The sequence below is a fragment of the Crinia signifera genome, chromosome 1, assembly GCF_055691185.1.
Source record: "Crinia signifera chromosome 1, ASM5569118v1, whole genome shotgun sequence".
Lineage (NCBI taxonomy): Eukaryota > Metazoa > Chordata > Amphibia > Anura > Myobatrachidae > Crinia > Crinia signifera.
Window position 1 is genome coordinate 79,783,013 of NC_139217.1, and position 16,104 is coordinate 79,799,116.

The window sequence follows — 16,104 nt, forward strand, 5'->3', positions numbered from 1 at the left end:
TATTGCTAATGCCAGAATCCACGTTTTTAGTATGCTAGAAATTCATGCATCTAGCCTATCCTGTCCTATGTTATACTGCCTGCAACAGTCATTATTAGTATCAGGACTTATACATGACCTATGATTGGTGCAAATAATCCAGCTGAAATGGATACCCCATCTCTGTCTATATGCACATGACTCTCCTACTGGATTGGTGCGTGCAATCGCTTGGTCACTGCCAGGAAAACTCGTCTCATGTAGAGTGCTGTCCAACCCCTCTACATAAATGGCTATACAATAACATTGGTTTCAATTCCCTGTAGCTCTTCCGTTCTGACTTAACTCCTGAAAGGTATACCCACAGATAGAAAATCAGAGTATAAATGCAAGTGACTCCCAAAATCTGTTATTCATATAAAATATTGAACGTGATCCTATGTGATAAATTCCTTATAATTTCTATAATCTAATAAATTTATTGGTACTTATGTATTATCTGGGCTCCCATGTTAAATGCACCTTATTTTTTCATACCCCTACTATCCAACTACGCATGAAGTTGATTTTATATAGTGTGGCGAGGGCCGCGAGCCACCGTGCCCGAAGCGTGGCGAGGGGACGTGGTCTCATAAGAAAAATGTGAGCCCACATATTACATAAGTACCAATTTAGGTACTTGTGTATTTTGACGGCGCGCATTGCATACCATAAGGCATACGATGGTATGCGATGCGATATCGCGCGATATTGTACAATGCCATACAATTTTTAAATTGTATGACCTTGTATATGGCATACAATGCGATGCGATGCGATTAAACATTGTATAAGCACCCTAATGGGTGCTTACAATGTTAAATGCACCCCCCCACTATAAACGTGAACCCGAAGCGTGGCAAGCGCAGCGGTACGCGTCCTCCGATCTTTTCATACCCCCACTATCCACGTCGGAGTTGAGAATAGAAAGTGTGGCGAGCCACCGAGCCCGAAGCGTGGCGAGCGCAGCGAGCCCCGCGGATACCTGTGAAGGCCGCGAGGGGACTCCGATACCTGTGAAGGCTGTTAAGGTATCCGCGTCCCCTCGCGGGGCTCGCTGCGCTAGCCACGCTTCGGGCTTGGTGGCTCGCTGCGCTCGCCACACTTTCTATTCTCAACTCCACGCCGACGTGGATAGTGGGGGTATGAAAAGGTCGGAGGACGCGTACCGCTGCGCTCGCCACGCTTCGGGTTCACGTTTATAGTGGGGGGGGTGGCGTGGGGGTGCATTTAACATTGTAAGCACCCATTACGGTGCTTAAAAGCACCCTTTAGGGTGCTTATACAATCTTTCATCGTATAGGGGGCAAAAATCGCGTCGCATCGCATGCCATCGGGTGCATGGCATGCGATGCGATACCATTAAAACATTGCGCGATGGAAATCGGGGGCGCCGCTATAATACACCAGTACCCCAATTTATTTAGTATTTCTAGTTCTTTTTTAAGACTGGGGCCAGGAAGATGTTTGTTTTTGTTTTTTTCTTCTCTCTCTTTGTATGTGTGAGGGACGGGGTGGGGGGTGGGTAGTGACCAAGGAATTATTTGTAATTTGTCATTGAATCTGATTTGTAAAGAATGGTTGTCACCTTTCTATTGATTGTTCACTTTTGTATATAAATAAAGACTCAATAAAAAAAAAAAAAAGAGTGCGGTCCAACTCTGGTTCAGTTCGTATGCATGAGCAAACTCTGGCTGGCTCCGCATGTGTGCAGACACGGATTGATTTCGTTAGCATGTGCGGTGTATGCTGAAATCCTTGGCTACATCTGCGGGTATGTCCGGCCCCACTGTATACAGGTATACAATCACATGTTCTCTAAAATATATTTTTAAATTTCCTATGAAGAGCTCATCCAGATGAGGAGAAAGTCGGTCTCGGGAAACACAACTTGCTATTGAGAGGCTGCATTGTGCGGAATACAGAAACGGTTATTGGAATTGTCGCCTACGCAGGTGAGGATTGTGTACATGGCTGAGCGTTTGTATGATCAGGGAATCTGAGGATTTGAGTTTATATTCTTCTCTATGGGTTTTGTCACTTTTTTGTTGTTGTAACCCTCTGACATATGTCTGACAAGTAGGAAACAGAACTAAAGCATAAAGTAGTATAAAAATAAATGTTCTGCACTGGTATGTCAGATCTGTGTTCTTGAAGTGGTGTACGCGTGTTGCGATTGACTTGCTATTCGATTCTGACTAGATCGGGATAGAATCGCACTGCAAGGCAAATGCATTCGAACTGTACTATATAGTACAGATCTGTACTACAGTATATAGTCTTGCCTGCACAGTCTATTTTTCGATGCCGCGAGGTCACGAATTGGGGTCAAAATCGAATGCGTTTGATTTCCGTATAAATTCTATTATTTACACAAAATTGAATAGTAACATAGACCAAACTGTACCTTGTGTACACCACATTAGGTCTCTGGGGGGGGGGGGTAGGATGTACTTTAGATACACAGAATAAGACATTATTGACCCTTATTCAGATCTGATCGCAGTACAAATTTTTTTCTGAAAATGGGCAAAACCATGTGCACTGCAGGTGGGGCAGATGTAACCTGTGCAGAGAGTTTGATTTGTGAGCGTTTTTTCTTTCTGCGCAGGGTAAACACAGGCTGCATTATTTTTACACTGCAATTTAATTGTGATTTAAGTTTCAATGCACCCCACCCAAATGTAACTCTCTCTGCACATGTTACATCTGCCCCACCTGCAGTGCACATGGTTTTGCCCATTTTCCAAACAAATTTGTACTGTGATCAGATCTGAATAAGGGCCATTGTCTGATTGGCTGCGCAGTTTACAAGACATTGTAATAGCGATATGTGGTGCGTTCTGCATTGCGACTGGTTGTAATGAAGCATGTAAGATGCAGAGAAATGAGTCCTCTGTGTGTTTAGGACATGAGACCAAGACTATGCTGAACAACAATGGTCCGCGGTACAAGCGAAGCAGATTGGAGAGGAGGCTGAACGCTGATATACTGTGGTGTGTCCTGCTCCTATTGATGATGTGCTTGGTCGGAGCCATTGGTAATAATCACATCATAATATGTTAAGACTTTAACTATGCAGCATTAATTGTCCGTTCTTTTTACAGGATCTATTTGCTATGCATGCAGAGACATACGGGGCCTAAGCTTTGGAATATGTTTATGAAGATTAAGTAACAGCCAACCAGTTCATGTAATGTCTGTAACCTGGCAGTTAGGAGCAAATTGGCTGGTACATTGGGGCAGATGTATTAAGCCTTAACAAGAGATAAATGCAAGGGTGATAAGGAGAGATAAACGTCCAGCCAATCACCTGCTAACTGCCATGTTACAGCCTGTGTTTGAAAAAAGTCAGTAAGGAGCTGATTGGCTGGACTCCTTATCACCCTTGCATTTATCTCTTGTTAAGGCTTAATACATCATTAGTACATAGACCCTATATGTAGTAACCTAGATCATTGGGTGAGTATTATAAAGGTCTTTTTCTACATCGTAATGCATTCAAGATTTAGAAATGTCCCCACTCAGTAAATGATACAGTGGTCACATTATGCTTGTTTGTTTGCACCTGTACTGTAATATAGGGAATGTGTTTCTGCGATGCCCCCTCCCCGTGTCTGGGCAGGACGTTTGGGGGCTTCTTCTAAATTGTCTTCCCCAGATAGTAGTGCAACTTTAATTGGTCATAAAATTACTCCAAAATAGTGTTGTAGAACAACTTACATTAAAAGTAATTTAATTAGTAACTGCCCTTTATGCATTATGTTTAAATGTACAGCAACTAAACTGAAGCTGCCATTACTATATACTGTGCTAGGACATGTGACTGACTTCAGTCCTCCTGCTGGGAATAAATCCTGTGTGTATTGTGCCAGACTGTGCATTTATACGTTCTCTGTGTGTTTAGCGATTACTCTACCATATCCTTATGCTAAGTATTACGATAATAGACTCTTGTACCCTGATATATGCAGCAATTAAAGCCTGTGAAACCTTTCCTCTACTTCCGGCATGTCCAAACTATGGCCCTCCAGCTGTTGTGAAACTACAAATCCCAGCATGCCTTGCCATAGGTTTAGCATTCCCTTATAGCAAATCTGTGGCAAGGCATGATGGGACTTGTAGTTTCACAACAGCTGGAGGGCCATAGTTTGGACATGCCTGCTGTCTACTTGAATTGTGACATAAATAGTATGTCCATGTTTGCAACCTTTTCATTTATATACATTGAGAGCTGACCTCTGTTTTTACTCTATATACAAGGACACGGATTTTGGCTGACTGGCTTCTCTGAAGCTCCTGTTTTTAGCGTGCCGGAACCAAGTGGAGCACACACACCTCCAGCATTGGCTGGCTTCTATATGTTTTGGACGATGATAATCCTTCTTCAGGTAGTTTGTCACCGTATGATGTATGTTTGTTTGTGTTTTGTGTTATAAATACGTTTTCTTTTCTACTTTTTTTTTTTTTGTAGCCACCTACTTGTACATAAAAATGCAATGAAGGCTGGGCACACTCTATGCCAATGGATTTGCCGACACCGTCAATTTGGTAAACCTACATCCTTACTGATCTGCCCCTTGATTTGTCTCTGTGAATATAACAACCGGAAGACCCGTCCAGCTGTGAAGTTATTCCCTTCAGTTAGTGTATGGGCAGTCAGCTGATCGCCCAATCATACAGCCAGACATGACGATGTGCAGTTGTGTCCTCATTACAAGATAAAAGATGTGTGTTGCGCAATCAGCAGCAGCCCGCACAAGGCAGTCACTCCCCAATAACAGCTAGAGTGCCAGTGCCAGAGTCCCCAAGAGTGCCAGCGCTGGCTGAAGGATTAACAAGACGGTGGTTTAAATATATATTATTTTAATAACTAGACCTATTAGACATACACATAAAAAATATATAAAATGTCAGTGTGCAAGTGAATTTAGTTTGCAAAATATCCTATTGCAATAAGGAATGCTATATATAATTGTCCAACTGGAAATAAATGGAGAATTTGTTACCAATCCACTGATGAATCAGTGTTGCTGAGGTATTGTAGTGGCTGAAGATGATGTTTGGAGGAAATAGGATGTGAAATCTTGCGTTATCTTCACGTATCCCTTGTGTCCTCGTAAAGGGCTTTTTAATTCCCAGACTTTGCTGGAATCCTTGTGGGGCTGTACTCTGTGAACTGGAAATTTAGAAACCAATGCAGCTGTCCCAAATGCAGTGTCCAGTAGGAGTAGAAAAGGTTTTTGCCTCTTTCCGCAGCAGCATCAAAGTGGATGGTGATGCCAGTTGGGGTAAACTCAGTGGCTCAACGCGTTTTCCCCGGATATACTCCGGATTCTTCAGGAGCAAGTTAATTTTTTGCCAAAAATTAGTCTAATTCGCGTTTCTGTGTGAAGAAGTCCCAAAAGCAGCTTCTACTGATTAAAATCATATGCAGCATGACTATTCTGTGTGTAATGTTGCCTGTATCTGCATGCAAAATAGAATATTAGGTTTTTCTTGGAAACACTGTATTGTTGCAATCTGTATGCAGATACAGCAGCAGTCACACACAGGATATAGGAATGCCACATATAATTTTATTCAGTAGAAGCTGCTTGTATGTCCTATTTTCATTATTTTAATTTGACAGATAATGTAGCAAAAAATACAATGGGTGAAAGGAGGCTACATGCATGTAGCCACCTCTTGATCTGCAAGATATATGTGCATAGGTTCTTCTGCTGGACTGAGACTATTATTGAACATTCACATACAGATGTAGCGCAGGTCAGCTTTGCTCGGGACCCGCCAGAACCTCCCCTCTGGTGAGTGCCGGCGGACAGGGACTACATTGAACTGGGATGCCTGTGCGTCTCACACGCATGCGCGTCCCAATCTTTCGGTAACAGGGCAGCGGCATCCTGCCCGTCTCCGCTTCAGGGAGATGGGCAGGGTTAGGGGGGAGGGGGGTGTCAGGGCGGCGGGGACCCAGGGGGAGCTCCGTTGCCACGGGGCGCTTGAGCGCCTGCTGGCGGGGGCTGGTGAAAATTTTGCCAGCCCCTGCCTGGATGAGTCCAGCTCCATCTGTACATCTGGTGTACATATACAAAAATCTGGGTACTCTTTACCTAGAAGGGCGCCCGTCGTGGTGATCGCGGGTACATTTATGTCTGGCCGCGACGCGACCGACGCGATGCCCGCGATTTCCCATTGAAACCCATGTTAAACATGGAAATCGCGTCGGTCGCGTCGCGGCCGGCCATAAATGTACCCGCGATGCCCGCGACGCGATGCAACCGATTTCCCATAGGAATCAATGTTAAATGGCCCGACCGACGCGATTTTACTGTTAAATGCCTCAATGGACCCGATGTGGCCATAGGAATCAATGTTAAATGGGCTACAGAGCCCAAATAGGCACAATTAACCCTTAAATGTCCCCCCAAATTTTTAACGCCACCCCACGATCCACGCCAACCCGAAGCGTGGCGAGCGGCGGCGGTACGCGTCCTCCGACCTTTTCATGCCCTACTATCCACGTCGGCGTGGAGTTGAGAATAGAATAGTGTGGCGAGCGCAGCGAGCCACCGAGCCCGAAGCGTGGCGAGCGCACGCGGATACCTTCACAGGTAAACGCGTCCCCTCGCGGGCTTCACAGGTGTCCGTGGCCACGCGGACACCTGTGAAGTCCGCGGGACGCGTTTACCTGTGAAGGTATCCGCGTCCCCTCGCGGGGCTCGCTGCGCTCGCCACGCTTCGGGCTCGGTGGCTCGCTGCGCTCGCCACACTATTCTATTCTCAACTCCACGCCGACGTGGATAGTAGGGCATGAAAAGGTCGGAGGACGCGTACCGCCGCCCCTCGCGGGCTTGCTGCGCTCGCCACGCTTCGGGTTGGCGTGGATCGTGGGGTGGCGTTAAAAATTTGGGGGGACATTTAAGGGTTAATTGTGCCTATTTGGGCTCTGTAGCCCATTTAACATTGATTCCTATGGCCAAATCGCGGGCATTGAGGCATTTTACATGAAAATCGCGGTCAATCAGCCTTTTTAACATTGTTCCCTATGGGAAAATCGCGGTCATCGCGGGCAGCAGATTTTTATGTACCCGCGATTTACCCGCGATGACCGCGATTTTACCCCCGACGCCCGCGATTCCAATCGCTGGTGCCCTTCTAGGTAAAGAGTACCAAAATCTGCTACCAATATATATTCCCCATTCGTTAGACAATATGCCTGTATCGCATAGTGTGTACGAAGCCTAAGGGTGTGTACATAGTAGACTATATTTTTAATGATATGCACAATATTTTCTTGCAGATCGTCTAGTGCAGGGATCCTCAAACTGTTTTGCTCTGGGACCCCATTAAACAATAAAAATAATGACAGGACCCCAGCATGTTACTGCAGAAGGTCATCACATCACATGTGTATAGTCAGCAAACAGCACATACAAACCGCTGGTCTAGTGTATACATACTATATACTTAACATTGCATGCTCCTGCGGGTCGTTATTGATGTCCTGTGTCATCTGTACATGCAGCTCATTCTGAGGATAACTTCAACAACAGCTGTACTCTTGGATGTGGGCACTGACCATATAGTTTGCAAAATAGTTCAGTGTGTATGCACTTTACACTTTTTCATGGAGTTCCAGGCATCGTTTGCAGTACTGGTGCTATATAAATTAGACTTCTAGTTGGCAGACATTTCATACAGTGACATGTGTGTCAGATGTATCCTTGTATCTGTTGGTCAGTTGCTGGGACAGTGTGGTTAGGCCTACCAAGCACCACTGTTGGTTTTATTTGTAGATTTCACTCCACCATGCTGTGCAGGCCCAGTTCCAGTTCTCAGCTTGTCTCCACTTCCATCATGAAGACTGCTTCTCCAACTGTGCACTAATGAACTCATTTCATGTACTTTGCAATGCTCTTAATGCTAGAAGCACTGCAGCAGACAGTGACACCCCAGGCATAGAAGAGGAACTGCATGGGTTTTCAAAGATAGCGGGTGCTAGAATGCACACTACTTATAGTGTATTCTCACCTGAGTTGCTAGAATGGGCGTTTGTGTAGTTGCTGCTGATGGCTTCTGGCATTTACTGTGGACCTGACCCTTGACCTGTGAATTTTGATTGCAGATATTCGGATTACTGTCCCCATAATTCCTTCTGCAGGACCTAATATATGTCTGTCTAGTCTTGATGTTGAGGAAGATGTTAATAAAAGTATCTATGAATGTGTGCGACACTGTCCACCCTGTAAGTCACTGTGGCTAGAGTGCGATTTGCTCCAGAAAACTGGTTACCGGCACAGCTGGTCATGAACGGTACATTAAAACAGCAGGGGGCACAAGCTCTGGGGCCACTGGTGACATTCCTGTTTGGTGTAGGGCAAGATGAAAGTGACCACTACTAATTGTTCTTGTCCTGTCTCCTTTTTGCCTTACCTACACTCTACTTTACTTTTCTCCTTTTATGATTTGTCTTTATATTTTTACTAAATATGCAATCTATACTTTTTTGTCAAGTCCATCTGTCTGGCACATGTGTTCTTCTGTCTGTGTGAGTTTATGTGGGTGGGTGGTTAATGAAAAGTTGTTTGAAAAATAGTAAACATTACATAAGTTGAAAATAAAACGATTTCTACATGTTATTTAATATGCATCACATTTGGGCAGGTCAAACTAGTCCCGGATTCTTACCAACCGTTCAACTTATCCAGACCACCAAGCTTGTGCACACGTGCAGTCCTTAGAATCCGTCACGATGTCAAACCTGTGATGCATTCATTCCTAACAGACACATTCTACAGATGCCCAGGTGACCTAGAAAACATGAACCATTGGTAGATGCCGAGGACCGGTTTGGCCACGCCTGCATTACTGTATGTCCGCTCCTATCAAGTGCAGTGCATTGTTGCCAGTACATAGGTACAGTAGCTTGTGGTTATTCTATCTGACCCACAAAGATGGGTGTAACTCGTTAAATAGGCTTCCTCTTTCTTTGCCTAAGGAAGTCTGTTGGAGACCTGGTGAAAAATGGTCACTAGCGAGACCCAATGGTTGCTTACCATAACACGGTGAGTTTGGCAAACAGAGAGAATAGCCAGCTATGATGAACATCTATTTTCACCATTTTGATCCCATTAATAAATAGAGGCATTAACATAGGGGTTTCTTGTATGCAGCTTGGCTGTCAGTCTTTGTACAGTATGTTAGTCTGATTTATTAACAGATTTATCTGAACTTCTATTGCAATGAATATGAAAATGATTCCAAAAGCCTGGCTCAATGCATGCTTTAATAAAAATAAGTTTTCTGTTTTCTAGGTGCTAATTCCAATCTCACTCTATGTGTCCATTGAAATAGTCAAACTGGGGCAAGTGTACTTCATCCAGAATGACCGGGATTTTTATTGCGATCATTCCGACTCACTCATAGAATGCAGAGCACTGAATATCGCTGAAGACCTGGGTCAGGTGCAGCACATCTTCTCTGACAAAACAGGCACTCTGACTGAGAACAAGATGGTGTTCCGGAGGTGCAGCATTGCTGGGGTGGAATACTCCCATAAAGACAATGGTAGGTTTTACAAAATCAAATTGTGTGCACATTCATAGTTGTACAAATCGGTACAAATGGATGCAGGCAGTATTCCATTTTGTGTATTCTTTCAGCGGAGTCTTATTACACAGTCAAAGGGGGGTATTCAATGTTTAGATCACGGCGGTCGAGCTTGCTCGACCGCCGGGACCTTGTCCCGTTCTCGGTCAACTCGACCGAGGACATGCAGGTGGGATTCAATGTCCCGTCTGCCAGGGAACGAGAAGGGGGCGTGGCCGTGAGTTGCGGCCGGGAAGAGGCGAGCTACAGCCGGCAGCTCATCACTTCCTGGCCGTTCTCTGCAGAACGAGCCCGACAGCTTGTGAAGTTGGGCTCGTTCTGCTGAGAAACCCTGCTCAATGCTGTTGGGGAAGACAGCATTGAATAGACCCCGGCGGCCATCTCCCCCGTGGGGAGATGGTCGCCGGCGATGAAATACCCCCCTAAAAGTTGTGAACAAGTTGATTCCCCTTCAGTTATGTATCTGCACAAGTTCATGTCCTGTCCTAAGAATCTATTGGGTAAAGCAGTCGATCAAAGTCCTTGGCTTGCACTTAGTGATGCTGCTGTCTTCAGCCTATTGCCAGTCACTGATGACTGACTGAAGTATGACAATCTATGGTTATTATCTTCAGGCGACATAACACATCAAGTTGGCTGTTTAAATATAGCTTACCACTGCCATTGAGCTGGCGTGTATGCCCAGCCCCTTCAAATGACATCATATTCAAAACGTATCTCATTAACATTCAGAAAAATTTCACTTAATAACAACATGTTGTTATTGCCGTCATTGTTTGTGGATCTACTGTGTTTCTGTAAAAAAAGAAAATAAAAAAGTGCATCATTGTGTTGGAAGTTGCTCTTGTGGGCGTATTTTGCTGCTCCATGTTTTTTTTTTATTTATTTTTATTGATATTGGTGCATTTAATTGTGATCAAAGCATGCTTAGGTTTCCATATGATTGCATTTAAAGTTTCCTTTTTATCTTTGCATTTTTAAGCCAAGAGATTGGATTCATATCAGGAATCTGATCTGCATTCCGATGACCTTCTGGATACTTCCTGCTCCTCTAGAAGTGATGCCTACAAACACAAGAGTCACAGTCCCAAGTTGCTGAGGAGCGGGCCAAGCAACAAGTCATTGAATAAGCTGTGTGCAAGTGGTCTAGAGCTGCATGGAGAAGGTGATGGGGCCAGCTCTCCACCACCACACCAGAGGCACTTTGCATTCAGCAGTCCTATGGTATGTAGTGGTATTGCGCTCAGGGAATGGTGCCACCTAAAGTCAGTTTAAAATGCTTGCCATGATCCACCTGGATTCTGGGATCCACCAGGATGCAAATGTTGATTTCTCGCCAACCCCCAACTAATTAGTCAGTTAGAGTTAGCTTGTAGCATTTATATGTAGTGCTTTCACAAATTTGTGGACACAATTGATGAATAAAAATAAAAATCTAATAGTCACAGAGAAAATGTGTATTCTAGCCAGAAAACTATGTGTAAGGTCTGAACCATTTGCCACTTGAAAATTATCACGGCTTTAGATTAAATAGCTTGTTTCTTGTAGTTCTTATATTTGATATGCTCCACTCCAACAGGAGAAGGATGTGATGCCAGACCCTAGATTGCAGAGAAAGTTCCACCAGATCACTCCCCATTGTCTGTACCTGTCCAGTCAAGCTGAAGAGACCACGCTGGAGATCTCGTACATTGTTGACTTCTTCCTTGCATTGGCCATCTGTAATACTGTAGTGGTGTCCTTGCCTAATCAGCCACGCCAGAAGGTATGAACGGGTCTGTTTCTTGTAGTGTTCAGTGTGTGCAGGCAGATCCTATGAAAATGGCCATGGAAAAGACAGTTGGAAATTTTCACCTAACAATTAAATCGCTTTTTCAGGAGCCAATGTGCAACTGTGGTTTATTGTATAGAATCACTGAAGGCACTGGGATATTTAGTCTTTTTTTGCAACAAGTTTTCATTGCCCAATAAACCAATGCAGCAGAAGTTTATGGACTGAAAAAACGAAAAGGCAATCTCATTAGGATCACTGTGTGTCACTCTGTTTTCCGGATAAGAGAAGCATAGAGGTGTCAAAAGACTTACCAACGTGTTTTGTCACAAGTAGTCTTTCTTAAAAGACGTCTCATGCATTTGCAAACCTTCGTTATTATAGTCATTGCATTGGTTCCATCCTCCACGCTGTTCTCTCCTTCGTTCCTCACAGTCAGTCCAGCCTCTTATATCCCCTCTACATCTCTAGGTTTCAGCCTCTCCTTACTCTGGAAACCACTATAACACTGAACAATGCACTCATCCTCTCCTCCGTTGACTATCAGATGGTCTCCGTCGTTTGCCCTTTCCACCCTAATCTGACTGTAGCACTGCAACTTCCTACACTGATACCTACAAAGCTTTTAACCACTCTACACCCATTTCCAAACTTATCTCTGAGCACAATCCCTTCCGTTCTTTCCGCTCCTCCTGCCACAGTTGCCTTATTCTGGCCACTTTTCACCCGATTTCCGACAGATCAGGCCAAGAAATCAGGTGAAAAGTGGCCTAATCGCATTTGTTTGACATCCAATCCGATGTGTGGTCCCGTGCACGTCGGAGATTGGACCTTCTGCACATCCGACCCTCGACTCTGGGAGCCTCCCAGCTACGGGAAATGGGATCACATGTGATATACAATATCATGCAAAAAGACCATATACGCTATAGTGTATGTGATCCCACCTTCATAGAAGTCAAAGCTTACTTGGCGCTGCGATGGCCGTGGGGAGATCGGGGCTGCTAATAACGTCAGCGCCCCACCCTCCCACCAGCCGGGCCCGCCTGCGTTATGTGTGGAACTCCCAGAAAACACTTTTGGTGGCACAATATTTACAAAACATTTTCTAGAACTTTACAGATAAATAACCAGATTGATTGCTATGGATAAGTTATCCGCTTGACCAGTTGACAATCTGAAACCTCCTTACGAGAACATTGCACTTGTTGCATGTAAAATGTTTGTTCTACTTTGCAGGTCAGAATGTCATCCCTAATAAAATCTCCAATGAAATCCCTTGAGGAAATCAAGCAGATGTTTCAGAGGTTCTCTGTCCGTAAACTGAGCTCCACTTCGCTCTCAAGCGGTAAAGATTCATGTTCGGAAACACCCAACAGCTTTGTGAGCAAGCTGCCCTTTTTCAGCAGAGTGAAGCTGGCTTCTCCTGTGGAAGGTGACCAAATCCTGGAGGGTAGTTTAGACTCTACAAAGGAAATACAGCTTGAGAGCTTGGAGAACTCTGAGCTTGCTGGTCCCAATGATGTGGATGGCAAGCCTGCAGGGTGCGAGCTGTACTATGAAGCGGAGTCTCCGGATGAAGCTGCGTTGGTTCATGCTGCCAGAGCTTACAGATGTACTCTTCAGTCCCGCACTCCTGACCAGGTCACTGTGGAGCTCGGGGTCCTTGGCTCCATAACATTTCAATTGCTGCACATTCTGCCGTTTGACTCTGTGAGGAAACGGATGTCTGTTGTAGTGCGCCACCCGATATCCAATAAGGTGGTGGTTTACACAAAGGGTGCAGACTCTGTTATAATGGATCTCCTGTCTATCACTTCTTATGGTAAGTTCTGTGACCCCCTCAGGGTAAATGTCGGTGTACAACTGTGCCAAATAAGTTTGTCTAATCTTTTGTAAATCTTTTGTAAATTTCAGTGTATTTGTAGTAATGTAGAATAAAGGCCCATACACACTAGATCAGGAGTTCTCAAACTCTGTCCTCCTGGGCCGCACACAGTTCTTGTTTCCTAGGTCACCCGGCAGGTGCACTCATTACTCATTGACACATTTTAAAAGATCCCCAGGTGAAACAAAAAGAACAAAATCTTTCAGAAGGCCCAAAAGTATTGATATATAATACTGGGTCTTGTGCAGAGTTTGTATATTCTCCAATACTTGCGTGGGTTTCTTTCAGCTACTCTGTATTGCTTATCATTAATATTGATTTATCATTAATGTTAGTCAATTTTTTTATGAAGCCAATTAACCTAAGTGGGCTTTTTGTTGTTGTTTTATTTTTTTCAGTTATTTCAGATCTGATCGGTATAACCGTATATAACCGAAGTCACAGTGAATACATACAGTGTGCTTACAAATACACTATACAATATTGAGTTTGGCATTTGAATGCGCTATTCCTCACATGTAAATTAGGCCTAAATATTTGTTTAGAATCTTACATTTTATTGGTGGCAGCTATTTTAAATGTGCTCTTAAGTATTCCATTCGCAACTTATATATTAAGTCATTGCTATGTCCTTGGATTGTGTGTGCATAGTTTATACTTAAATCAGCATCACAAATAATCTGGCAAACGACACTGTTTAAATGTTGAGATATGTACATAAAAGATTTTGTATAGAATAACCATACTTCATATTTTCAGATAACAAGACAGAAATGCTACAGACAGATATTCGGATGTTGACACAGAAACATTTAGATAAATATGCTAAAGGTGGACTCCGCACTCTGTGTATTGCCAAGAAGGTAACCCCTGGTTCTCTGACACTGATATATGCATATATATCACAAAGCGCCCTGAACAACAGCCAACCATGCCTCCAGATTATCTGAGCTAATGGACAGACTATTGTCTAGCTCGGCCTAGTAATACTGAAGGTAATAGGTCACACAGATAACAGTGCCAGCACCAGTGCTTCATGGGGAATTATCCCAGGAACTAATACTGGATTATTCTAAATAATTTTATCGCTAGTGATTAATAATATTGAAAAAGTGTATGCCTGTGCGCAATAACATTTTATATTTATTACACACAGGCATACAAATATCAGTCTTTATTCAAGAGAGCATGTCCGTTTTCTGGCGGGAGAGCCAGTTTCATCCAGTGTGCTGTTGCCTTTGGAGGATACTGGTTGCCATGAAGGACCGGTTCCTGAGCACTAGACTGTGCAGCCAGGCACTCAGTAGATCTCCACAGCTGGGCCAGGCAATCAATAAGAGGGAACACCCATTCTGTACAGTGCCCGTAGCAGCCGATTCAGCTCAGAACACCACGCTGAATGGCCTTGCTAAGGAGAATACTGGGCCTCCGGTAGACGGCAACAGGAGAAAAACTCCACCGGTTGCTACAGGAGATGTCGGAGCGGTTACCCGATCCTTGTAACCTAGCAGAATGGAGTGCTGCTTCCGTAACGGATGATTAAATAGGACTTTAGGTGGGAAAGCAGGCAGACACATGCTACTCTAGGCCACGCCCCAGTGTGTAATATATATGTAATAATATACATACTAGGGTCACTGATGACTAGGGGCCACTGCTGAAGCTTTAGGGGGAACTCTTGGTATACCGAGTAAGTTCCTAGATACACCTTTCCCCATAGTTTCTGACGGCATGCTGCTCTGCACTAGCCCAACACTGCTAAGGATTGGTCAAGTATATATTCTTTTTTCTCCTTCTCTCTGTATCACCACTTGAGGATCAGTTGTTACAAACAATTTTGACTCCAATGCCAAAGATCTATAGGTTTAAGGTGTGTAGACACGGATTTGGCAAAAGATCTGGGCGTTCCCAACCGATTGGAACATCCAATCGCTCAAATTGTTCCATGTGTATGAACAATATAGATGACGATTCGCGTACCCGCCGGATGTTGATAGAGAGCCATGATCTTACCTGCATGCAGAAAGATCATAGACCATTGTTAGCGATGTGTACCACAAACGATTTGGTAAAGCTGAATGACTGGATCCCACTCCTCTCCACCATCTTTAAAGATTGATCGTCCATGTGCAATTGTTTGTACAATCGATCACTATTTGACACCAAATAGTTTGTCCAGGAGTTCTGAGGAAATCGTTAACGAGATTAGATCATTTCTTAAGTAGTATCTAAAATGAGGCTAAAATAAATGGAAAGCTATTAATCGCTAAAGTTCTGATAGAAGTTATTTTATGTTGTATAATTAGTACAAAGAGTTAGTCTGTATGAAAGATTACTGTATGTATGTCCTAGATTCAAATGAATTGTTTAATATAAAGTAACTCTTGCATCCTGCCTGCAGGTAATGACAGACTTGGAGTATGCAGACTGGCTGCAGTCCCACTTTTTAGCAGAAACCAGTATTGATCACAGAGATGAGCTCTTGTACAACTCCGCTCTTAGACTGGAAACCAATTTAACTCTGCTTGGTAAGTTTGTTTTTAGTAGTAATACCTTTGTTTTTACACCAAGGGCCTTATGCAGTGTTATAATGGCATATCTAGAAATGGTGCCGGTTCTTCAGTGCCCTACACTCCCCACCCTGCACCCAGAGCTGTGACATCCGGCAGTGTATTCATAGTGTTCTTTATGCAGGTGGTAACAGGCCTCCAACTACTCACTGCCATCAGTTAAGTCAAATCCCTTCACTACATCCAAAGCCCGTGCTGTATAAGTGCCACTAGCACTGTTAATGAGATGCCAGAGATTTGGGCACATT

At 44.0% G+C, this 16,104-nt stretch overlaps 1 protein-coding gene across 3 annotated transcripts in view; it reads left to right on the forward strand.

The window, feature by feature from the left end:
- The window catches only part of ATP10D (ATPase phospholipid transporting 10D (putative)), a 66,588-nt gene that overhangs the window by 34,774 nt on the left and 15,710 nt on the right, over window positions 1-16,104 (forward strand). For all 3 annotated transcript variants that reach the window (XM_083167898.1, XM_083167908.1, XM_083167909.1), the window contains 9 exons: window positions 1,867-1,973; window positions 2,927-3,058; window positions 4,282-4,409; window positions 9,333-9,585; window positions 10,610-10,851; window positions 11,207-11,392; window positions 12,638-13,223; window positions 14,046-14,149; window positions 15,688-15,814. In XM_083167898.1, coding sequence (XP_083024024.1) covers window positions 1,867-1,973; window positions 2,927-3,058; window positions 4,282-4,409; window positions 9,333-9,585; window positions 10,610-10,851; window positions 11,207-11,392; window positions 12,638-13,223; window positions 14,046-14,149; window positions 15,688-15,814 — 1,865 coding nt within the window. The remainder of the gene's footprint in view (window positions 1-1,866; window positions 1,974-2,926; window positions 3,059-4,281; window positions 4,410-9,332; window positions 9,586-10,609; window positions 10,852-11,206; window positions 11,393-12,637; window positions 13,224-14,045; window positions 14,150-15,687; window positions 15,815-16,104) is intronic.